We start from the raw sequence: 26,275 nt of genomic DNA, 5'->3' as shown, positions 1-26,275 counted from the left end.
TCTTACAAGATCGAACTTTTACACTGATTGAAAAGTGTTGTTGTCAGGCTCCCTCGTGCAATCCCGCATTCTTCCAGGAACAAAGTCCGTTATTGGTTGCCAATATTATACTCCAGAGGTGAAGGGCAGGGAGAGGAGTCTAGGACCAGAGGGCATAGCCTCAGAATACAAGGGCGTCTCTTTAGAACACAGATGAGGAGGAATTTCAGTAGCCAGAGAGTGGTGAATTTGTGGAATTCATTGCCACAGACAGCTGTGGAGGCCAAGTCATTGGGTATAATTAAAGCAAAGGTTGATAGTTACTTCTTCTGTGAATGAACAGTGACATTATTCAGGTTAGTGTGCCTGAAATCTTCTGGATACACATTTTATGCACTGTGCAATGTTGACATTATTTGGCTGACCTGAAGGTTGGAGAAACAGCAGCAACATTAACTGATTAGAAACTAAGGTAAAATTGGTTTAACTTCCCAAAACTGGATTAATCAACTTTGTACATCTAAATTTCTAGCCAATCTCCTTTAAGCCAGCAGCAAGAACAGGCAAATTTCCGTGGTGAGGGCGTGTGTTCTCAGCTTTTGACGTAGTGGGGGAGATGGAACATCGAACATTCCAGCACAGTACAGACCCTTTGGCCCATGATGTTGTGCTGATCTTTTAACATCCTCTAAGATTTATCTGAACTTTACCTCCTACATAGCCTTCCATTTTTTTTTATCATCCATGTCCTTATCGAAGAGTTTCTTAAGTGCCCCTAATGTACCTGCCTGTACCAACACCCCTGGCATCATATTCAATGCACCCACCACTCTCTGTGGAAAGAACTTAATTCTGACATCTCTCCTCCAATAACCTTAAAATTATGCCCCCTTGTACTGGCCATCTTCACTCTATAAATACACAACAAAGGATAAAGCAACCCAAGAATTTCTCAAGGGCAGGTAATAAGCACTGAGCTTGTCACTGATACCTACATCCCAAGAGGAACTGAGAAAGATTACAAGTAATATATTAGCAGACAACATTGGAGAACAAGGAGCCAAAATGGCATTAAATCTGGCATATAAAATTGAAATATTTTATCAAATAGAGTAGGTAACTAACACTCTTGAGGGCTTCAGATTGACACGTAAATGTGAAGCTAACAATTTAGCCTGACATTTGAACTGGGCATTAAATTATTGGTGTGAAGACATTCAAGTGATTGTTTCTACTTCACAATTGAAGATAAAGCCACTGATAATCAGAAAGTAATTATACACAGGATTGGTTTCACATTCCACTTCATTTGGCTGCTGCCCTTTATAAATGAGGATTCCACAAATACAAACAGGTTGGTTGATGTGAAAAGCTGGCAAACTCATGACCAGCTTCAAGGAATTATCCGAGCTGGATTGCCACATGGGGGTTGGTAGCTCAAAAAATAAGGGAGGTAGCAGATAATTCACAAAAAAAAATTACGATGGAAGAAGCATAAAGAATGGGAAAGCATTGTGAGAGAGTAGTGGAAACAGATTCATTTTCAGCCCTGAAAAGGGAACTGGATAAATACTTGAAAGAGCATGCGGGGTCACGTGGAGGAAGTAGGGATGTGTGATGAGCTCGATTGCACTTGGATGCTCAATGGCCACTTGGGAAATAATTGGGAAAATGTATAGCTCAGGTGGCTGAGCACCAGTGGCCACTTTATCAGGTACACCTGGTCATCAATGCAAAAATCTAATCAGCCAATCGTGCAGCAACTCAATGCATAAAAGCATGGTCAAGAAGTTGTTGTTTATTTCCAAACATCAGACTGGGGGAGAAATGTGATCTAAGAGACTGACAGTCGGATGATAGTTGGTGACAGGTGGAGTATCTCAGAAACTGCTGATCTCCTGGGATATTTATGAACTACATTCTCAAGAGTTTCCAGGGAATGGTGCGAAAAGCAAAGAACATCCAGTGACTGGCAGTTCTGTGGACAAAAATGCCTTGTTAATGAGAGAGGTCAGAGGAGAATGGCCAGACTGGTTCAAGCTGACAGGAAGGCGACAGTAATTCAAATAACCATGCGTTACAACAGTGAGCATCTCTGAATGCACAACATATTGAACCTTGAATTGGATGGTCAGGTTGGAAGTGTGTATGTGTGTTAGTGAGTGTTGTTGCTTAGTTTCTTGGTATGTTCTGGTTTGCTGTGCTCCGTGCTGTTCTGCAAGGCATTGTGGGCATGACAAAGTTCACTGTTTGCTTTGATGTACATATGGTTAAAAACATATAAACCTACACTATACTTAACATATGTGAATTCCTGTTAAATATTTGTACATTTCTTACTCTGGTGATCAAACCATCCATAGGAAAGTAAGTCTGCTGATTAAATTTCATAGTTCGAAGTACATGCTGGAGGTTGCATCTGTGTCAGCACTTGAGACACTGTGTAAATGCTGGGTTGTTATTAAAAAAAAGTGCACCATGAACAATTTCAACAACAAATAGCAACATTGCAATCTAGTGCTCTCAGGAGAGGGGAGAAGTGGTAAAGTATTGACCTTTCCCTTGCCTTGAAGGACTTGAGCAAATCTTCATGAATTTTCCAGCGATGTTGCTGTTTGTCTGCTTCCAACATTAGCATTTTCTCATTGGCCAATCTTAAATGTAATGTGGATCCCCGTTCAAGCACCTGCCCTTGAAAAATCTAATTACACTTTGACAGAATCAATTTTGGAGATTAACCTTTCACTACCTAAAGCCGACACATGAGCAATCGTTGGATCCGAGTAGCCACAGCACATCCGGACTTGAGGAAATGGGACGCTGTTCCAAATTTTATTTTATTTCGAGGTACAGCACGGTATCAGATCCTTCCAGAACCCAATTACACCCATGTAACAAATTAATCTGCTAACCTGTAGGTCTTTGGAGTGTGGGAGGAAACCAGAACACCCGGTCAAAACCCACGTAGCCATAGGGATAACGCACAAAGTCCAGACAGGCAGTGGCACTGGAATTAAACCCCGGTCACTGGCACGGTAATAATGTTATGCTAACTGCTCCACTACTGTGCTTCCCCTACTCATGGGCTTCGTGGCAAGTTATCATCCAACGTTTATTGTGTCCACCAACAGTTTAGTGTCAAAAGGAACATGTAATTAACATGATGGAATAACAGCTGATACTGGAAATCAGAAAATCCTTGCAGGGACACTCAGCAGGACAAGCAGCATCTGTGGAAAGAGAAACAGAGTTAACATTTAAGTTGTAGATCCTTTGAGCCACGCCACCCAGCAATCCCGATTAATCCTAGCCTAATCATGGGACAATTTACAATGACTAATTAACCTACTGACCAGTACATCCTTGGACTGTGGAAGGAAAGCGGAGCACCCAGAGAAAACCCACGCATTCCATGGGGATGATGTACAGATTCCTTACAGAGAATGCCGGGATTGAATTCCAAACTCCGATGCCCCCAGCTGTAATAGAGCATTGCACCTTGCTCATATGGTCTATATAACAGACCATACGACTTGGTCTGTTATATAAAAACTACCAGAGTTACTTAACCTGATTAATTACACCTGGAGCTGGTTAGATGAGACCTCTGCAATTTTTTTCCTCGAGTGTTGACTTAGCTGTTACACAGAGTTTATTAGGTTAAGATTGCGATTCTAAATAAAACTGAGAAATCCCAGTAGAGGGCCACCTGCCCTCTTTTGTTCCTACAGCCACACAGAATTCAGTCTGTTCTGGTGTAATACAAGGTGACAGTGTCAAGAATGATAGATACATAATGACGGACATCATTTCCTCACAACACAAGAGATTCCGAAGATGCAGGAAATCCAGAGCAATGCCCTGAACATGCTGCAGGAACTCAGGAGGTCGGGCGGCATCGATGGAGAGGAATAGATAGTCAATATTTTGAGCCACAACCTTTTATTAGGACCCTCCATTTGCTTATGCCTGCCAGGTAGATATGACATATCTTTTGGTCCAACTATCCATGCAGATCAGGGTGGTGGGGTGCAGGTACCGCCCTACCAAAGGAGGGGTAAGGTGCTTCTCCCCTCCGAGAGCCTGCACCCCCCCCCACCCCCACCAGATTGGTCACATGAAGCCATGGGAGCGGGTGGTGGATTGTCTTTTCAGCAACTGGTGTATATCAGAAGAGCCTTATTCTGTTTTGTGCCTTCCTCCATTCGACTCAACACCCAGTTTTGAATATATAGTATGCATAGTACCTTTGACAGTAAAAAGAGTCAATTTTATTATGTGTAGTTGTGTTTTAAATTACATGCATTAATTTTCAGTATTGTGAGTATTTTATATTGTGTTTAACTATATGTAGTGTGGTGTTGTTTACCTTAAGCCCTGTGATGTTGTCCTTACCACTGCACAAATTAAGTTCCTCACGGAATCTTAAGTGAATTGAATTGATTTGAGTTGAATATCACAAGTCCTGATTATGCAACCACTGACGCCAGGCAGACAATCTCTGAAGATTATTGATAATGGCTGAGATCACCCGTCTTGTAAAGACATTGCCCAGAAGAAGGCAATGACAAACCACTTCTGCAGGGAAATTTGCCAAGAACAATCGTGGTCATGGAAAGACCATGATCGCTCACATGATACGACCCGGCACATGATGAACAAACTAATCCATGCAGGTCATCAAGCACACATTTACACGAATCTAGTCCTATAGTGCCCCCATGTTTTATTCTCTCCAGATTCCCTTCAACTTCCACCTAGATTGTACCACTTATCTACACACTCAGTGGACAACTAAGACCATAGGACAGAGGAGCAGAATTAGGCCATTTGGCCCATCAAGTCTGCTCTGCCATTTCATCATGGCTGATCTATTTTCCCTCTCAGCCCCAATTTCCTGCTGTCTCCCCGTATTCCCTCATGCCCTGACTAATCAAGAATCTATCAACCTCTACCTTGAATATACCCAATGACCTGGCCTCTACAGCCACCTGCGACAACAAATTCCATGGATTCACCATTCTCTGGCTAAAGAAATTTCTCTTCATCTCCATTCTAAAAGGACGTACCTGTATTCTGTGGCTGTGTCCTCTGATCCTAGACTCCCCCACCATAGGAAACATCCTCTCCACATCCACTCTATTGAAGCCCTTCAACATTCGCTAAATTTCAAAGAGGTTGCCCTTCATTCTTCTGAATTCCACTGAATACAGGCTCAGAGCCATCAAAAGCTCTTCATATGATAAGCCTTTCAGTCCCAGAATCATTTTCATGAACCTCCTTTGAAGCCTCTCCAGTGTTAGCACATCTGTTCTTACATAAGGGGCCCAAAACTGTTCACAACACTGCCAACCCCCACGTCTTTAGGATGTGGGAGGACATTGGAGCACCCAGTAGAAGCCTAGACAGTCACGGAGCGAACAGGCAAGCTCCACACAGACAGCGCCTGAGATGAGGATCGGACTTGGATTGGTGGGACTGGGAGGTAGCAACTCTGTAAATGAGAGGCTGGATGAACTTGTGTTGTTTAGTTTGAAGCGTTGAAGGCTGAGGGGAGATCTGAGAGAGGTTTACCGGATTACTAGAGGCATAGGTGGAGTAGACAAGAGAGTATGTGTTTCCAGGGTTGAAATGTCTAATACCAGAGGGCGTGCTTTGATGTGAGAGGGGTTAGGTTCAAAGGGGATATGTGGAGAAAGTTTTTAACTCAGAGAGTCATGGATGCCTGTAATGTGCTGCCTCGTGTGGTGGTAGAGGCAAATACAGATGTTTAGTTAGGCACATGGATATATGAAAGATGGAGGGATGTGGACATGGTGTAGGTAGGAGGGATTAATGGTTGTGTTTTCGATTTGCTTTCTAGCTGGTTCAGCACAGCATTGTGGGCTGAAGGGCCTGTTCCTGTGCTGTACTGTTCTGTGTTCTACCTACTCCACTCTGCCAGTCCCTGAAGAACATAGGATGAGTCACTTTGGGAGAGGCTGACACACACGCTCTGTGTCTGAGCTATTGTGTCACCAGTAACGTTATATTTCCTTATCGTCAGGACAAAGAAAGTTTATTCTGTACCCTCACTACAACACCCATTTCACCTCCTTTGTACAATAGTTAGTTTAATAATTCCACACGATTAGCCGCTTAGAATTTTGTATTTATTGAGTGGTACTTTTGAGTGGGAAGGCAAAGCATAATGATTTCCTTTCCAATCAAAGCTTTTTCACAATGATTGCTCGAACGGAAACACAAAGCTGTTTATATTGATTACCCAGTTGTCAGGTGAGAGGTTTCTGCATTTCATTAGCATCTGTCATTTTGGGTCTGGTTATTTCCTTGACATTCCGCTCAGGTCATTCCTGAGCATCATGGTTGACTTGTTTCCATTCCGGTTTTGTAGTTGTGAGGTTGCTGCTGAGGTCGGTGGACCCGCAGGCACCGCGGCAGGCGGGGCGAGAGGTGCTTATGTGGAAGGGAAGTTTGGCAGTTTATGACATTCGTTAGGTCTACCATTGGCACTTGTATCAAGATACCGTGAAAAGCTTTTTGTTTTAAGTGCCATAGAGTCATAGAGCAATACAATACAGAAACAGGCCCTTCAGTCCATCTATTCCATACCAATCTGCTATTCTGCTATGGCCTGGACCGTGGCCTGCCTCTACCCCTCCCATCCATCCACTAATTGAAACTTCTCTTAAGTGTTGCAATTGGATCTGCATCCACTACCTCCACTGGCATCTATCATTAAGGATCACCCCCCACCCAGAACATACTCTCTTCTCATTACTACCATGAGGGAGGAGATACAGGAGCTTGAAGACACACACTCAATGTTTTAGGAACAGCTTCTTTTTCTCTGCCGTCGATTTCTGAATAGTCCATGAACCCTTGAATACTACCTCACTATGTCACTCCCTTTTTGCACTAAATTAATTTTTATATTTCTTACTGTGACTTATAGTTTTTTTAATTTATTGTGTTATTAAAAAAAGGCATCCACATTTGCAAAACAACACATTTCGCAACATAGAGTGTATCAGTGCTAGTAAACATGATTCTGAGCTGATACCACCCTCTAAATGAAGAAATTTCCCCTCACGTTCCCCTTAAATATTTCACCTTTTTCTCTTAAACTGTAGTTCTAGTCTCACCCAACCTTAGTGAAAAAAGCCTGCTTGCATTTACCCTATCTAATCCCCTCATAATTTTGTACACCTCTATCAAATCTCCCCTCATTCTCCTACTCTCCAGGGAGTACAGTCTTAACCTATTCAACCTATAAAATTCCATACCTAAGTATATTATGGTAGTATAAAGAAGACAATGCAGCATATAGTGTTACCGTTAGCAGGAAATGCCGTGGGGTGAGACGAATAAAGTGCAAGGGCCAGGAACAAATAGATATAGAGAACAAAAGTTTATCCTTCAATAGTCGAGTAAAATTTATTGTCAAAATACATATATGTTATCTTGAAATCCTGAAGCTGTCCTTGACCCTGGTGTTTCGTGTCTTCTGGCTTTTGTAACTTCTGCCCAAAAGAAGGGGGAGAAACGAACGTGACCAAAGTTGGGGGTGGTACTTGATGATGTTAGTCGATTTTCAAAGGCAGCAGGAAGCATAGTTGGAGACAGTGGATGGGAGGTTGTTTTGTGTAATGAGTGAGGTTCAGAGCTATCTTGCATGCCCCTTCTCCAATCAATGCCGATATGGGCTGGGTAATTCTCAAGGGTCTGTGGAGATGCTACAGCTTTTGAAGGAGGTATTGAACTTTTCCTTCTGTCTTCCTGATAATCCGGTCCCAGGACAGGAATCAGAAGAGCCTATCTGTTCAGGAGTCTGGAATCAAGCACGTGAGTGATATGTGCCATGAGCTCTTCAGGCCTGTGCAGGGAGCCGGAGAGCTTTGGGCTCGGAGGTTTTTATAGCAGCTGAATTAGTTAATTGTTGTCTAACAAGAGGTGTTAACTGTTTAGATGTCCTTCTGTTTTCCTCGAATGACTTGCTCTTTGTATTGCAGTCTCCTTGTGCTTTCCGTTTAAATGTTACATTATTTTGATAGGCTTGGGGATTCCTTGTTACCTGTATTATTTAAGTGAGCACCCGATTAGTGCTAATCGTGAGTCCTGGTTTGAGAATGTTATGCCCACGGTGTCACCGATCTTCTGTTGGAGTTCTTATGAATAAACTCTGGATACCGTCACTACATGGGAGTCTGTCTTTCTTCCGCACTTGGGTTCCAACATTGCCAGTACACATCATGACGGATATGGCTGTCCTACAAAGGTAGCTGTATGTGATTAGGGACTTCGGGCTGGAGGATATTGGCATGAGATTAGATGCTGATGTTAGTTTCTTATCCTGCCAGTAGAGTTGGAAGATTTTGCAGGGAAGAAATTGTTGTTGTCTTTCTTGAGGTGTCTGCTGTAGGTCAACTCAGTTTCAAAATGTTCAGGAGGGCTGGGATCACTGCAGTGCAATAGTTCATAATCTCTGTAGCCTTGAACTTCTGGAACCTTTTTCTCCAGTTGACCAAAGGTTGTCCTAGTGCACTGAAGGAGATGGTGAATTTCATCTTTGAGATGTGGCTCATGAGATATGGACAGTGGTCGATGTTTTCCAGGGTCTCGTTGTAGAACTTATTGTCAGAGGGTGGTGGTGTGCAGTTTGAGAGAGGGCTTGTATGTTTCAGATGTTATGCAGAGGCCGTGCTCTGACGCATTCCAGCGAACAAATTGGTGATGACTTGGAATTTGTCCTCTGGACTTGCACGCATGCCGTTGTGGTGACCGTGGCTGGAGGTGATCTAGACTGAACATTGACGTGTAGCGGGTAGTTTGTTGGAAGTGATGGGCGGAGGGACAGGTGCTTCAACACTATAATTGCCATCGACAGACCCAATCATCCACTGAGAGCCCAGTATGGAGGTGCAAGGAAGAATATTTTCAAAGATGCTGCTAACCATGTCTCTGTCCTTGACGTGAGCCCCTTGGCGTCATCCCACATCAGCCTATTTCATCCAGCCTAGCCACTTCTGACTGACAAGAATTGGAGGGTTAGGGAAGATTGGGGGACCGCTTCGTCGAGCACCTCCACTCCAGCCGCCAGATTGGGGGACCGCTTCACTGAGCTCCTCCACTCCATCCGCCACAACAGACAGGATCTCCTGGTAGCCACCCACTTCAACTCTGCTTCCCACTCCCTTTCAGATATGTCCATACATGGCCTCCTCTACTGCCACGATGAGGATAAACTCAGGTTGGAGGAGCAACACCTCATATACCGTCTAGGTAGTCTCCAGCCCCTTGGTGTGAACATAGAATTCTCCAACTTCCGGTAATTCCCTCCCGCTCCCTTCCTCTATCCCTATTTCACTCTACCCCCTCCCCCAGCTCCCTCATGGTTCCGCCTCCTTCTTCTACTACCCATTGTTTTCAAGGGCTATGACGTCGATGCTTCCCCTCCCCCACCCCTTTGTCTTTCAAATTACTGATCTTTCAACTGAAGCTACAAGCATTCTTCAAATCCTTCCCCATCTTTCATTCTTCAGTCCTGACGAAGGGTTCCGGCCCGAAACGTCGACTGATCGTTTCTAACTGATGCTGCCCGACCTGCTGAGTTCATCCAGCGTACTGAAAGTGTTGCTTTAATCACAGCGTCTGCAGATTATTTTGTGTTTAAGAATTGAAGGGTACCATGCTGAGAAAGAACGAGAGCACAGGGACAGATGGTATCCGTGGTGAAGTTCAAAGACATGATGGCGAAGAACTTCAGTAATGAACTCACAGTCTAATCTATCCATATCCAGGAAGAAGAGGTCATGCCAGAGGACCCCTGAGTTGCCTAATCATGTGTGCCCTCTGGGTGCTCCAATTCCTCCCGAGGACACGTGTTAGTACGTTGTGGGTATGCTACGTTGGTTCCGGAAGCATGGTGACAATTGTGGGACCCCATTACGTCCCGGACTGTGTTCATCGTTAATGCAAATGACACATTTCACTGAATGTTTCAATGTACATGTGACAAATAAACCTCATCTTTAATCTTTTGAATTAAGGCTTGAGCTTTAATTAGTTGAATAAGGCACTTCAACATATCCGGAATGAGACATTTGCCAATGTATTTTGGTCCTCTTCCTCTTGTATGACAGTTTGAAGTTCTTTGGTGTAATGATTCCTTTCCCAGGCAACATACCCATAAACAGCCTGGAAACTGTATTAAGAAGGCCTTAGGGCTATAGTTTATTTATATTGTGCGATTCATTAACATTGAAACTTGTACCTGGGATGACAATTCTGTAGGTGAAGAGAATTGTTCACAGCTTGATCTACGTGCACGCCATGGGAACGTGAAGAAGGAAGGACCCCAGTGTGGTATTTCAGAGCATTGGGGAATAACAAGTAGGAAATGCTAGAAATAGCAAGGGCCGATAGGCAGCACATTCGGGGTGTGAAAGAAGCTCTGCTTCTTGTTCCGTTCTCTGTAAGAATGTTTCACAACATTAAGGTTTCAGATTGGAGAGGCGTGGAACAGGCGCTCCCAGCCCAACAAGCCACACTGCCCCACATCCCAACTAACCCTATCCTAATCACAGGACAATTTACAATGACCAACTGGTACGCCTTTGGACTGTGGGAGGAGACCCACACGGTCATGGAACGTACAACCTCCGTACAGTCGGCACCTGAATTGAACTCTGATCTCTGACAGCCCAAGCTGCAATAGGGTCGCGCTAACCACTAAGCTACTAATCCCAGGGTTGGTGGAGTTAAGTCTGCATCCCACTTTGTGAAGCAGAGCACTGTGTACGATTCTACACTGTCTCTAATGAAACATCAAGAATTAGAATCAGAATCAGGCTTAAAATCATCGGCATATGTTGTGAAATTTGTTATCTTTGTGGCAGCGGTACAATGCAATTCATAATAATAGAAACAAAACTGTGAATTACAGTATATATAAATATTGTTTGTGTGTGTGTGTGTGTATATACATATATACACATGAACACAACCTCACTATTTAAAAAAAATTTTCCACGAGTAAATTAAACAAGTAGTGGAAAAATAAAAATAAAAAAAAGGTTGTGTTCAATGTCCATTCAGAAATCCGATGGCAAGGGGAAAGAACCTGTTTCTGAATTGTTGAGCATGTGCCTTCATACTCAGGAGAATCACTCCGAGAATGAATCTCAGAATAGTATATGGTACTTCGATAATAAATTTAATTTGAACTTTGAGATTACTACTTGACTTGTGTACCATGAACACAATTAGACACTGAAATAAAGCTAATGATCGGAATCACTATTTTTCAGCAAACATGCATCTAATTGTCAGAATAATATTTCAGTAAGTGATCTGACAAATTTACTCAAAGGCTAAGTACAAGCACAGATATTTCAGTAAATATTGTGTCGACCCTGTTTGTTGGGATCTTGGCTTTTTTTCAAGTCTTGGATCAACCTTTTCTTCTTTCTTGGCTGAGTGGAACGCATATCAATTTTCCATAGCAACACCTTTTACAGACAGCACCTCTGAATATTGCTCATGCTTCCCAGCTAATGCTGTGATATTTGACTAAGATTGGGCACGTACACACACATGCACACACCAAGTGTGACACTGGTGTTGTTTCAGCTGTGCTAAGCAATGTCTGAGCCATCCGCTGGGCATTCTGAAGCCTTCATGTCAGTGCTCTCCACCAAATGAAACAATGTTCCCTGATGCCCTTCAAACAAAAATATTGTGCTGGGAGAACATGGTATAGTTTGTGGAAAAGCTATAGTCAGAAGTTGCCCTCATGATTTGTATGTTTGGAGGTTAAATCAAAAAGCTGCAAGGTAATGTTGCAGCCCCATAAAACACTGGAAATATCCTTATGAATGTTTTCGGAGCCCTTTTCAATTTCTCAGTTTTCTACCTCTGACTTGCATATTTCGTAATATTTCTGGCTGAATTCGTTCATTCTGTAAATTTGAGAACATCTAAAATACTTGTATCTGTATCCTCACTTGCACCACCCAAACAAACATGCAGAATGCAAGAGAATTTCCGTAAACAATTCTATAAACAGACATGTAGACCTCGACCCCATTTATAAGCCAATTCAGGCAAAATACCAGACAACACACAGAGTTCGACACGCAGCCAATCAGTGATGAGACCCCTCCCTACATCACAATTGAGTTTCTGTATTGATGACCATTCAGCTGATCGATAAGTATATAAAGGCCAAGCATTCAGAGGACACACCACGGGAACAGCACATCGCTGATGTCTCCTCATATGGTGACAAAACATTTGCCAATGGATTGCGAAGATCAGAGAACAATTCAACCTAACCTTGTACCATCCAGTTCTCACGTCATCCTCACTGTTTGCTGACTGAACTGCCTGCTAAGGGACACTGAAGTTTTAGATTCCCTCCTTGCACTTCTCCCCTCCCTGTGTCCACACCCTTCGCCCTCTATGATGTCTACACCTCTCTAATTTAGTCTCAGATTTAACCACTCCACCATTGACAACCAAGCATCAGCTGAATAAACACCAAATGTAGTGATTTCTGCCTTAGGTCTCTGTACTTTAGTTTTTTACATCACAACCGACCTCCTTTCTGCCCTAATATCTCCCAGTGTCTCCACCTCAATTCTTTTGTTTGATCACAGTTCTGTAGAGTCTCAGGAACCATTGAATTGGCAGCTGCTTCTCAATGCAAATAAAAAGTGGCTAAAATGAGGGAAGAGTTCTTCTGATGTGTGAAATGTCTGAATGGTATTTTTAATCCTCTTGTATCTATCAAAAGACTTCCAACCAGAAAGATAAAGTAACAACGGAGAGACGGAGGAAGAGGCGGTTGGCTCACAAATAGAGAAAGCTTGGAGACAGTGCGAGAGGGAGGATAGGCAGGTGATAGAAAAGAGACATGGTCAGACCAGTGGTTTGAGATGTGTCTGTTTTAATGCACGGAGTATTATGAACAAAGCGGATGAGCTTAGAGCGTAGATCAGTACTTGGAGCTATGATGTTGTGGCCATTACAGAGACTTGGATGGCGCAGGGACAGGAATGGTTACTTCGAGTGCCAGGCTTTAAATGTTTCAGAAAGGACAGGGAGGGAGGCAAAAGAGGTGGGGGCATGGTACTGTTGATCAGAGACAGTGTCACCGCTGCAGAAAAGGAGGAAGTCATGGAGGGATCGTCTGCAGAATCTCTGTGGGTGGAAGTTAGGAACAGGAAGGGGTCAATAACTCTACTGGGTGTTTTTTATAGACTACCCAATAGTAACAGGGACATCGAGGAGCAGATAGGGAGACAGATTCTGAAAAAGTGTAATAATAACAGGGTTGTTGTGGGAGATTGTAATTTCCCTAATATTGATTGGCTTGTCCCTAGAGCAAGGGGTTTAGATGGGGTGTTAGATGGGGTGGAGTTTGTTAAGTGTGTTCAAGAAGGTTTCTTGACACAGTATGTAGATAAACCCACAAGAGGAGAGGATGTACTTGATCTGGTATTGGGAAATGAACCTGGTCAGGTGTCAGATCTCTCAGTGGGAGAGCATTTTGGAGATAGTGATCACAATTCTATCTCCTTTACCATTGCTTTGGAGAGGGATAGGAACAGACAAGTTAGGAAAGCATTTAATTGGAGTAAGGGGAAATATGAAGCTATCAGGCAAGAACTTGGAAGCATAAACTGGGAACAGATGTTCTCAGGGAAATGTATGGAAGAAATGTAGCAAATGTTCAGGGGATATTTGTGTGGAGTTCTGCATAGGTACATTCCAATGAGACGGGAAGGATGGTAGGGTACAGGAACAGTGGTGTACAAAGGCTGTTGTAAATCTAGTCAAGAAGAAAATAAATGCTTATGAAAGGTTCAAAATAACTAGGTAATGAGAGAGATCTAGAAGATTATAAGGCTAGCAGGAAGGAACTTAAGAAAGAAATTAGGAGAGCCAGAAGGGGCCATGAGAAGGCCTTGGTGGACAGGATTAAGGAAAACCCCAAGGCATTCTACAAGTATGTGAAGAGCAAGGGGGTAAGAGGTGAGAGAATAGGACCTATCAAATGTGACAGTGGAAAAGTGTGTATGGAACTGCAGGAGATAGCAGAGGTACTTAATGAGTACTTTGCTTCAGTATTCCCTAAGGAAAAGGACCTTGGCGATTGTAGGGATGACTTAGAGCGGACTGAAAAGCTTGAGCATGTAGATATTAAGAAAGAGGATTTTGGAAAGCATCAAGTTGGATAAGTCACCAGGACCGGACGAGATGTACCCAGGCTACTGTGGGAGGCAAGGGAGGAGATTGCTGAGCCTCTGGCGATGATCTTTGCATCATCAATGGGGACGGGAGAGGTTCCAGAGGATTGGAAGGTTGCGGATGTTGTTTCATTATTCAAGAAAGGGAGTAGAGATAGCCCAGGAAATTATAGATCAGTGAGTCTTACTTCAGTGGTTGGTAAGTTGATGGAGAAGATCCTGAGAGGCAGGATTTATGAACATTTGGAGAGGCATAATATGATTAGGAATAATCAGCATGGCTTTGTGAAAGGCAGGTCATGCCTTACGAGCCTGATTGAATTTTTTTGAGGATCCCAATAAACACATTGATGAAGGTAGAGCAGTAGATGTAGTGTATATGGATTTCAGCAAGGCATTTGATGAAGTACCCCATGCAAGGCTTATTGAGAAAGTAAGGAGGCATGAGATCCAAGGGGACATTGCTTTGTGGATTCGGAATTGGCTTGCCCACGGAAGGCAAAGGGTTGTTGTAGACGGGTCAAATTCTGCATGGAGGTCGGTCACCAGTGGTGTGCCTCAGGGATCTGTTCTGGGACCCCTACTCTTCGTGAGTTTTATAAATGACCTGGATGAAGAAGTGGAGGGATGGGTTAGTAAAATTTGTTGATGGCACAAAGGTTGGAGATATTGTGGATAGTGTGGAGGGCTGTCAGAGGTTACAGTGGGACATTGATAGGATGCAAAACTGGGTTGAGAAGTGGCAGGTGGAGTTCAACTTAGATAAGTGTGAGGTGGTTCATTTTGGTGGGTCAAATATGATGACAGAATATAGTATTAATGGTAAGACTCTTGGCAGTGTGGAGGATCAGAGGGATCTTGGGGTCCGAGTCCATAGGACACTCAAAGCTGCTGCGCAGGTTGACTCTGTGGTTAAGAAGGCATACGGTGCATTGGCCTCCATCAATTGTGGGATTGAGTTTAGGAGCTGAGAGGTAATGTTGCAGCTATATAGGACCCTGGTCAGATCCCACTTGGAGTACTGTGCTCAGTTCTGGTCACCTCACTACAGGAAAGATGTGCAACCATTGAAAGGGTGCAGAGGAGGTTTACAAGGATGATGCTTGGATTGGGGAGCATGCCTAATGAGAAAAGTTTGAGTGAACTGGGCCTTTTTTCCTTGGAGTAACGGAGGATGAGAGGTGACCTGATAAAGGTGTATAAGATGATGAGAGGCATTGATCATGTGGATAGTCAGAGGCTTTTTCCTAGGGCTGAAATGGCTAACACGAGAGGGCAAAGTTTTAAGGTGCTTGGAAGAAGGTATGGAGGAGATGTCAGAGGTAAGTTTTTTATGCAGAGAGTAGTGAGTGTATGGAATGGGCTGCCGGCGACAGTGGTGGAGGCAGATACGATAGGGTCTTTTAAGAGACTCCTGGATAGGTACATGGAGCTCAGAAAAATAGAGGGTTATGGGTAACCCCAGGTAATTTCTAAGGTAAGGACATGTTCAGCACAGCTTCGTGGGCCAAAGGGCCTGTATTGTGCTGTAGGTTTTCTGTGTTTCTATATTTCTAACGTGCTTCCCAGTAGAACAGTTTACATGGCCTCACATAGAAATCACCCAGCGATCTAATCCATTATGAAATCAGCATGGAACAGGCTATTTTAGACATGGGCTTAGGTGAGGGCCTCTGGGTCATAAGAGTGATCATAACACGTTGAGAGGTCGGATTAAAGGAGCTTCTGGAGAAGACTGATCATAATATATTAGAGTTTCATACTTAGCTTGTGAGTGAAAGGCTTATGACTGAATCATGTGACTTTAACCAAGACGTGCAAAGTTGCAATTGCAGAGAATCACAAACAGGATCTGGTTTAATATCGCTGCATGTGTCGTGAAATTTGTTGTCTTTGCGGTAGCAGTACAGTGCAGTACATAATAGAAAAAAAAACTGTGAATTACAGTAAGTGTATATATATTAAATAGTTCAATTAATTAGGTAATGAAAAAATAGAAATGAGAAAAGCAATGAGATAGTGTTCATGGGTTCATTCCCATTCAGGATGGTAGTGGGGAAGAAGCTGTTCCTGAATCGTTGAGTATGTGCCTTCAGGCTTCAGAGTTGGGTAAGAATATTATGGATTTTCTAGTCGTAATGATGTTGAAATTTCCAGTAGTGGAAGAGACTGTTCCATAAAGCAGTTAGCAAATCTGGGATTTCCATACAAGCACAGGTTCATGCTCTCTGTGGTTCAGCTCTTCTTCGCAATATTTACAACTCTCTCCACCAATATCAAAGGAATCAGTCAAAACAATAAAAAATAAGGTGTTACAACCTGCAAATTACCAATACAAATGCTTTTAATAAGTGTATTTATATTTCAAATTTCTTATCTGTGGATTAGTCATCTAACAATTAAGAATGATGAAAATGAAACTAATCACATTCTCGTATGCAGTATCTGAGAATTGAAGTGTTAGGCTCCCAAGGCAGCTTAATGACATCAGCGATGCTGGGTGTCAGTGATCCTTTTGATCTGACAGTTGTGGACAAAGAGAAGGGGATGATCACTAGGTCTTTATTGGCAGCTTTCACCAGGCGCAGAGGCTAGCATCATCTGTCCACCACTGTGACAAAACCGGGTCTACAATTTCAAGTTGGCCGTGAGAGTGTGGAATGAGCTGTCGGTGCAAGTTGTGCATGCAAGCTTGACTTCAATGTTTGTGAAGTTTGGAATGGTACATGGATGGTGGGGGTATGGATGGCCATGGTCCAGGTGCAGGCTGACTGGAGTAGGCAGTTTAAATGGTTTGGCCTGGACTAGATGGGTGATGGGCCTGTTTCTGTGCTGTATTTTTCGATGACTCCGTGAGTATAGTAGTTAAGAAATAGTAAGGGAAAGACGTCACTGCTGAAATAGCATGACAGCTTCCTTCATAATAGGACCCGGCTGATGGCGTATTGGCATCAGTGCCGGGGTTCGAATCCAGCCAGCTTCCCCTGCACGCTTTCCATCCTTGATGGGTTACGAGCTGGTGATCTCTTTGGAAACTCACCCGGCAGAAGGCAATGGCAAACCACTGCTGTAACTTGCCTCATACACAGTTCCCCACTATGTCAAAGAGGCGTGGAGGGAACTCGTCCGCTAACTGGAGAAACTCCGGATATATAAAGAATTATAATATAATATATAAAGAATTAATCAAGCAATATTCTGCTGTAATTGTGTTCGACTTTATATATGGAATGGACTAACCAAATGGAAATGAAAGCCTTGTCGATGAGTACTGTATATAGTCCATATGAGTGGGGGGGTAGAGATACTGTATGTCTCTACTAAAGGAGGTGTAAGGTGCTCCTTCCCTACAATTACTGCAGAATATTGCTTGATTAATTTTTATATATTCTGTGTTTTATGGTGTAGCTATTGTAAAGGAAGCTAATATGCTCTAATTGCTGTCTCTATTTTCTGAGGAGACTGAGGTCCTTTAACATCTGCCGGACGATGCTGAGGATGTTCTACGAGTCTGTGATGGCCAGTGCTATCATGTTTGCTGTTGTGTGCTGGGGCAGCAGGCTGAGGGTAGCAGACACCAACAGAATCAACAATCTCATTCGTAAGGCCAGTGATGTTGTGGGGATGGAACTGGACTCTCTGACGGTGGTGTCCGAAAAGAGGATGCTGTCTAAGTTGCATGCCATCTTGGTCAATGTCTCCCATCCACTACATAATGTACTGGGTGGGCACAGGAGTACATTCAGCCAGAGACTCATTCCGCCGAGATGCAGCACAGAGCGTCATAGGAAGTCATTCCTGCCTGTGGCCATCAAACTTTACAACTCCTCCCTTGGAGGGTCAGACACCCTGAGCCAATAGGCTGGTCCTGGACTTATTTCATAATTTACTGGCATAAGTTACATATTACTATTTAACTATTTATGGTTCTATTACTATTTATTATTTATGGTGCAACTGTAATGAAAATCAATTTCCCCCGGGATCAATAAAGTATGACTATGACTATGGCTATGACTATGACTATTCTCAACAGTGACATCTTTCCCTTGCTATTTCTTAACTCCTATGCTGTCAAGCTAACTTAGATTCATAGAGTCATGGAAAAATACAGCACAGAAACAGGCCCATCACCCACTAGACTGCAGGTTACCCTTGGGCAAGGTGTAGCACCTGCTTAGCTCCCCGATCAGGGCCACGTGAAGCCAGGGTGGTGGATGGTTCTATGAGCAGATGGTGCAATCACAAGTCCTGGTTATGCGACCACTAACGCCAGGCAGACAATCTCCGAAAAGTATTGATAATGGCTGGAGTCACCCGTCTTGTAAAGGCAATGACAAATCACTTTTGCAGAAAAATGAGCTGAAAACAATCATAGTCATAGAAAGACCAAGATCGCCACGTCTTATGACACAGCACGTACTGATGATGAGCGAGTTTCTTAGCACAACAGGTGGAACACATTATTTTAGATTCCGTCATGTGTAAAGAGGCAGGACTAATGGTTCCTCTGGGAAAGAGTGATTCTAACATACTAGGAGTTTAATATTTAGCTTGAGAGTGGAAAACGTATGTCTGAAACTTGTGACCTAAATATAGATAGTTATAATGATATAGAAACATAGAAACATAGAAAATAGGTGCAGGAGTAGGCCATTCGGCCCTTCGAGCCTGCACCGCCATTTATTATGATCATGGCTGATCATCCAACTCAGAACCCCGCCCCAGCCTTCCCTCCATACCCCCTGACCCCCGTAGCCACAAGGGCCATATCTAACTCCCTCTTAAATATAGCCAATGAACTGGCCTCAACTGTTTCCTGTGACAGAGAATGACAGATTCACCACTCTCTGTGTGAAGAAGTTTTTCCTAATCTCAGTCCTAAAAGGCTTCCCCGCTATCCTCAAACTGTAGCCCCTCGTTCTGGACTTCCCCAACATCGGGAACAATCTTCCTGCATCTAGCCTGTCCAATCCCTTTAGGATCTTATACGTTTCAATCAGATCCCCCGTCAATCTTCTAAATTCCAACGAGTACAAGCCCAGTTCATCCAGTCTTTCTTCATATGAAAGTCCTGCCATCCCAGGAATCAATCTGGTGAACCTTCTTTGTACTCCCTCTATGGCAAGGATGTCTTTCCTCAGATTAGGGGACCAAAACTGCACACAATACTCCAGGTGTGGTCTCACCAAGGCCTTGTACAACTGCAGTAGTACCTCCCTGCTCCTGTACTCGAATCCTCTCGCTATAAATGCCAGCATACCATTTGCCTTTTTCACCGCCTGCTGTACCGGCATGCCCACTTTCAATGACTGGTGTATAATGACACCCAGGTCTCGTTGCATCTCCCCTTTTCCTAATCGGCCGCCATTCAGATAATAATCTGTTTTCCTATTTTTGCCACCAAAGTGGATAACTTCATATTTATCCACATTAAATTGCATCTGCCATGAATTTGCCCACTCACCCAACCTATCCAAGTCACCCTGCATCCTCTTAGCATCCTCCTCACAGCTAACACTGCCACCCAGCTTCGTGTCATCCGCAAACTTGGAGATGCTGCATTTAATTCCCTCATCCAAGTCATTAATATATATTGTAAACAACTGGGGTCCCAGCACTGAGCCTTGCGGTACCCCACTAGTCACCGCCTGCCATTCTGAAAAGGTCCCGTTTATTCCCACTCTTTGCTTCCTGTCTGCTAACCAATTCTCCACCCACACCAATACCTTACCCCCAATACCGTGTGCTTTAAGTTTGCACACTAATCTCCTGTGTGGGACCTTGTCAAAAGCCTTTTGAAAATCCAAATATACCACATCCACTGGTTCTCCCCTATCCACTCTACTAGTTACATCCTCAAAAAATTCTATGAGATTCGTCAGACATGATTTTCCTTTCACAAATCCATGCTGACTTTGTCCGATCATTTCACCGCTTTCCAAATGTGCTGTTATCACATCCTTGATAACTGACTCCAGCAGTTTCCCCACCACCGACGTTAGGCTAACCGGTCTATAATTCCCCGGTTTCTCTCTCCCTCCTTTTTTAAAAAGTGGAGTTACATTAGCCACCCTCCAATCCTCAGGAACTAGTCCAGAATCTAACGAGTTTTGAAAAATTATCACTAATGCATCCACTATTTCTTGGGCTACTTCCTTAAGGACTCTAGGATGCAGACCATCTGGCCCTGGGGATTTATCTGCCTTTAATCCCTTCAATTTACCTAACACCACTTCCCTAATAACATGTATTTCGCTCAGTTCCTCCATCTCACTGGACCCTCTGTCCCCTACTATTTCTGGAAGATTATTTATGTCCTCCTTAGTGAAGACAGAACCAAAGTAATTATTCAATTGGTCTGCCATGTCCTTGGTCCCCATAATCAATTCACCTGTTTCTGTCTGCAGGGGACCTACATTTGTCTTTACCAGTCTTTTCCTTTTTACATATCTATAAAAGCTTTTACAGTCAGTTTTTATGTTCCCTGCCAGTTTTCTCTCATAATCTTTTTTCCCCTTCCTAATTAAGCCCTTTGTCCTCCTCTGCTGAACTCTGAATTTCTCCCAGTCCTCAGGTGAGCCACTTTCTCTGGCTAATTTGTATGCTTCTTCTTTGGAATTGATACTATCCCTAATTTCTCTTGTCAGCCACGGATGCACAACCTTCCTTGATTTATTCTTTTGCCAAACTGGGATAAACAATTGTAGTTCATCCATGCAATCTTTAAATGCTTGCCATTGCATATCCACCGTCAATCCTTTAAGTGTCATTTGCCAGTCTATCTTAGCTAATTCACGTCTCATACCTTCAAAGTTACCCCTCTTTAAGTTCAGAACCTTTGTTTCTGAATTAACTATGTCATTCTCCATCTTAATGAAGAATTCCACCATATTATGGTCACTCTTACCCAAGGGGCCTCTCACGACAAGATTGCTAATTAACCCTTCCTCATTGCTCAAAACCCAGTCCAGAATAGCCTGCTCTCTAGTTAGTTCCTCGACATGTTGGTTCAAAAAACTATCCCGCTTACATTCCAAGAAATCCTCTTCCTCAGCACCTTTACCAATTTGGTTCACCCAATCTACATGTAGATTGAAGTCACCCATTATAACTGCTGTTCCTTTATTGCACACATTTCTAATTTCCTGTTTAATACCATCTCCGACCTCACTACTACTGTTAGGTGGCCTGTACACAACTCCCACCAGCGTCTTCTGCCCCTTAGTGTTACGCAGCTCTACCCATATCGATTCCACATCTTCCCGGTTTATGTCTTTCCTTTCTATTGCATTAATCTCTTCTTTAACCAGCAACGCCACCCCACCTCCCCTTCCTTCATGTCCATCCCTCCTGAATATTGAATATCCCTGAAGGCAGTTAGCTGAAGTGAAGTAGGAAAACAGGTTAAATGCCAAAATGGTAGATAATCAGTGGAGTTCAAAGTAAATTTATTATTAAAGTACATAAAAATTCCCACATACTACAGTGAGATTTGCTTGCTTGCAGGCATTCACAGTAGAATTCAGAAATATGATGGAATCAATGAAAAACTACACACAAAGCCACACAAACAGCTAATGTGCAAAAGAAGGCAAACTGTGCAAATACTAAAAAAATGAAATTGTAATAAAATAAGTAATACTGAGACCATAAGCTGTAGAGTCCTTGAAAGTGAGTCTGTGGGTTGTGGAATCAGTTCAGTGTTGGAGTGTGTGAGCTTATCATTGTCACACATCCCACCCTGCAAAAGCTCATTTCAGGGAGATAGCACTCCCACCCCTCACCCCCGGTCGACCTCCAAGGGTATATGTAATACTTCGTTTGGTGATTTTGTCTAATCTGTAAACCAAGTTGGGTATATGCAGAAAATGTGACATTAAAATATGTACTTATATTATCATGGAGTTGTTTTTTTATTCTATTACAACTTTAAGCAAGTCTACAGGGAGTTTGGCCTCATCATGTAGGACATCAATAGCGTAGCTCCTTAGCAGCCAGCCAGCTAGTTTAAATAACGTTAGCACGCTAATGAACGAATGACACCTGTTAAACTCACTTCAACATGTCTTTTACATTTTAACCCACCATGGGCAATAAAAAAGTCACTGTTGCAAACAGTGCAGCGAGCAACACCCTGTCATTATTTTTGAGGTCGACTGTAAAGCCCGCCCACAGAGAAAATTGATAGGTCTACTTAGCACAAAGGGAGACCAATCAGGATGCTCCCTCTCCCTTTCCCTCTCCCGGGATATTGTATATAATTTGCAGGTGTCAGGGAGCTGCCATCAATATGCGGGAGACTCCTGGAACTTCCGGGAGAGGTGGGATGTCTGCCATGTTGTGTCTGGAGCCTGATGGTTGAAGGGTTAGAACTGTTCCTATACTGGGCCTTTAAGCACCTGTACATCCTTCCCGACGGCAGCAGGGAGAAGAGAGCATGGCCTGGATAATGGGGGTCCTTGAGATGCTGCTTTCTTGTGCCAGCGCTCTTTGTAGATGTGCTCAATGGTGAGGACTATTTGCCTGTGATGGAATAACTGTTTTGCGTTCTCAACAAAGAGGTATTTCATTGGAAAATAAGAAGTATCAAATTGAAAGAAAAAGGCATAAATACAATTTACCAAGAACACATTTTTTTTTAGATATTTGCAAGTTAGAAATTTCCTAAATACCATACTTTCCTCCCTTCCGGCATTAACCCCTACAAATATTTTAGACGCTGTCATTAACCTCAACCCGTGTCAGAAAGGTGTAATGGCTATTATTTATAATACTATCATGAAACTCAGGATAGCTCCATTCGATAAGATTAAGACTGACTGGGAAAAGGAATTGGGCCTTACTATCCCGGCGGATGACTGGGCTCATATTTTACAACTAGTCAATACTTCCTCTATCTGTGCCAAACATTCCTTAATTCAATTTAAAGTTGTCCATACAGCACACATGTCTAAAGATAAATTAGCTCGTTTTTACTCTCATATTAACTCTCTTTGTGATAGATGTCATGGGGAGATAGCTTCCCTGACCCATACGTTTTGGTCTTGTCCTACTCTGGAAACTTTTTGGAAAGACATTTTTAATATTATCTCAAAGGTTTTGAATGGTGATATTTCTCCCCATCCTATTACTGCTATCTTTGGATTACCTAAAACTTCTAGTAATTTATCCCCCTCAGTGCGTAGAATGATTGCATTTCTTACTTTAATGGCGAAAAGATGTATTCTACAACATTTGAAGGAGATTAATGCCCCAACTACGTTGTTTTGGTTCTCTCAAATGATACTGTGTCTAAATTTGGAAAAAATCAGAAGTAATCTCTATGATATTTCAGTTAAATTTGAACAGACCTGGAGATCTTTTATTCAATATTTTCATTTAATGTAACAATTTTTTTCTCTCTCTGATCATATATACACTCCCTTGGTGGATTTTATCTGCTATAGGTGGAGGTCGGGTTTGAGGACGTGATTGTTTAATCTGTTTAAGTCTACTATTTACCTAGTTAGCCATTGCTTTGCTTTATAGCTTAGTTGCATGGTAGTTTTTTTTGGGGGGGGGGGTTTCCGGGTTTTTTTTCTCCTTTATCGATATATATGGAAAACTAGTATACAATTATATTACCTTGTTATTTTATAACTAACCTACATTATTTGCATTGTTTTTTTTGTATTAATATTTCTTGTGTATCTATGTCATAACAACGTATTGGTTGCTATATGTTTTACCTTTTGTGTACTAATTCAATAAAAAGATTTAAAAAGAAAGAAAGAAAAGGCACATGATGTTAGTACAACGTTGTAGACCAAAGCTGGGGAAATATCTGAAACCAGTGAAGGGTGACTGAAAGAAAGGGAATCTGGGGGGCAGCACAGTGAAGCAGTGAGTAACGCTCCTGCCTCCCAGCGCCGGGGCACAGGTTCAGTCCTGACTTCGAGTGCTGACTGTGTGGAGTTTCCACGTTCTCTCAATGACCATGTGGATTTTCTCAGGGTGTTCCAGTTTCCTTCCACTTCCAAAAGACTTGTGGTTGGGAAGGTTGGTTTGCTGCAATAATTATCCCAGTATGTGGGAGGAGTTGAAAAAAAATAGTATAAAAATAAGGGATTTAATGTAGGATTAAAGTAAAAATGATTGGTGTGGACTCATGGGCCAAAGGTTTAAAGCAGGGGTCCCCAACCTTTTTTTATGCCGTGGACCAATACCATGAATCAAAGGGTTTGTGGACGTCAGATTGGGAGCCCCTGGTCTAAGGACATCCCATTGAATGATGGAGCAGCTTAAGGGACTACTTAGTCAACTCCTTTCCCTTACAGCTGAATCATTTAGCCGTGGGGAGATAGAAATGGTTTAGCTAGGTGCAGGATTGCCTGAGTGGGTAAAAGAACAATTAATTTGTGTGCAACTTTTTGGAAAAGAAAACTTGGTGAAATCATGGTGGTCTTATAGAGTAGATCAAATTGAAATTATAAAATACTCAAAGTACTCCAAGAAGCATGTAATCCTGAAGTATGTGGCTAACACGAGGGGGAATAACTGTAAGGTGATTGGAGGAAAGTATAAAGGAGATGTCAGGGGTAGGTTTTTTTCACACAGAGCGTGGTGGGTGTGTGGAGCAACTGCCAGGGTGGTGATAGAGGCAGGGACATTTAAAGGACTCTTAGATAGGCACATGGAAGATAGAAAAATCAAGGGCTATGTTGAAAGGAAGGGTTAGATTGAAATTAAAATAGGTTAAAAGGTTGGCATAACATCATGGGTCAAAAGGCCTGTACTGTGCTGTTTTGTTCGATGTTCTATGTTCTATGTTAGAGTGCCATCGTAGCATAGGGGTTTGCGTAGCACAGGGGCATTGGAGTTCAGAGTTCCAACTCTGGCATCCTCTGTAAGGAGTTTGTATGTTCATCCCATGTGTGAGTGGGTTTCCTCCGGGTGCTCCGGTTTCCTCCCAAAGACGTACCGGTTTATAGGTTAATTGGTCATGGTAAATTGTCCCATGATTAGGTTAGTGTCAAATAAGTGGGTTACTGGGCGGTGCAGTTGTCAGAAAGGCCTGTTCTTCCCCGTATCGCCAAATGAATGAATGAATGAATAATCTACCATAACTCACTGGGGAACTCATAGTTTGAAAACAGTGATTAGCTATTTCTTTACTGAACTCTATCCAGAGGTTCCAGTGTGCATTTTCTGATAAACTGCTATCGTTAGAAAGATACAGATGGTACTTTGTGAAGGAAATGATATAATGTGCCCAAAAGGCTGAGGAAATTACTGGCAGACAGATATATCCTATATCGCAATTATAGTATAACTAGGCAATGGATTATAACACCATGTATTTAAATATCATGAAAATGATGGTGAGAATTTTTTCTTCCCCACAGTATACTTGGTGCTTTCAGAACAGGATGGTACATGTGGCACGTACTTTATACCAGTGGCTTCAAGCAATCTGTGTGTGACCAGAGCTTCTACAATGGACCAGTCAGCAAATTCTGGGCATATGCATTTGTCTTGAGTAAAGCCCCAGAACTAGGTAAGATAAAGGACATTGTTTCAGTTGCAAACCATTTATTGTAATTTTGGATGATTGATGTGTCTTACCAGAATTGTCCTCCCATTTTGCACTGGTTAAACCTCTCCCATGACAAGGAAGAATAAGCAGACTACACCTATGAAGGGTCTCGGTCCAAAACATCAACTGCACATTTCCCTTCACAAAAATGTTGCCAAATCCACTGAGTTCCTCCAGCATCTTATTTACTGCATCCATAGAAACATAGAAACATAGAAAATAGGTGCAGGAGTAGGCCATTCGGCCCTTCGAGCCTGCACCGCCATTTATTATGATCATGGCTGATCATCCAACTCAGAAGCTTGCACCAGCCTTCCCTCCATACCCCCTGATCCCCGTAGCCACAAGGACCATATCTAACTCCCTCTTAAATATAGCCAATGAACTGGCCTCAACTGTTTCCTGTGGCAGAGAATTCCACAGATTCATCACTCTCTGTGTGAAGAAGTTTTTCCTAATCTCAGTC

The 26,275-nt window shown here is 42.8% G+C and overlaps 1 protein-coding gene across 3 annotated transcripts in view; it reads left to right on the top strand.

Annotated features, from left to right (window-relative positions):
• LOC134358149 (very long chain fatty acid elongase 6-like) overlaps positions 1-26,275 on the top strand; it is a 140,269-nt gene that overhangs the window by 99,629 nt on the left and 14,365 nt on the right. For all 3 annotated transcript variants that reach the window (XM_063070139.1, XM_063070140.1, XM_063070138.1), the window contains one exon: positions 25,619-25,770. In XM_063070139.1, coding sequence (XP_062926209.1) covers positions 25,619-25,770 — 152 coding nt within the window. The remainder of the gene's footprint in view (positions 1-25,618; positions 25,771-26,275) is intronic.

Source organism: Mobula hypostoma, chromosome 18 (genome assembly GCF_963921235.1).
Source record: "Mobula hypostoma chromosome 18, sMobHyp1.1, whole genome shotgun sequence".
Taxonomy (NCBI): Eukaryota; Metazoa; Chordata; class Chondrichthyes; order Myliobatiformes; family Myliobatidae; genus Mobula; species Mobula hypostoma.
This window is presented reverse-complemented; position numbering and strand designations above follow the sequence as displayed.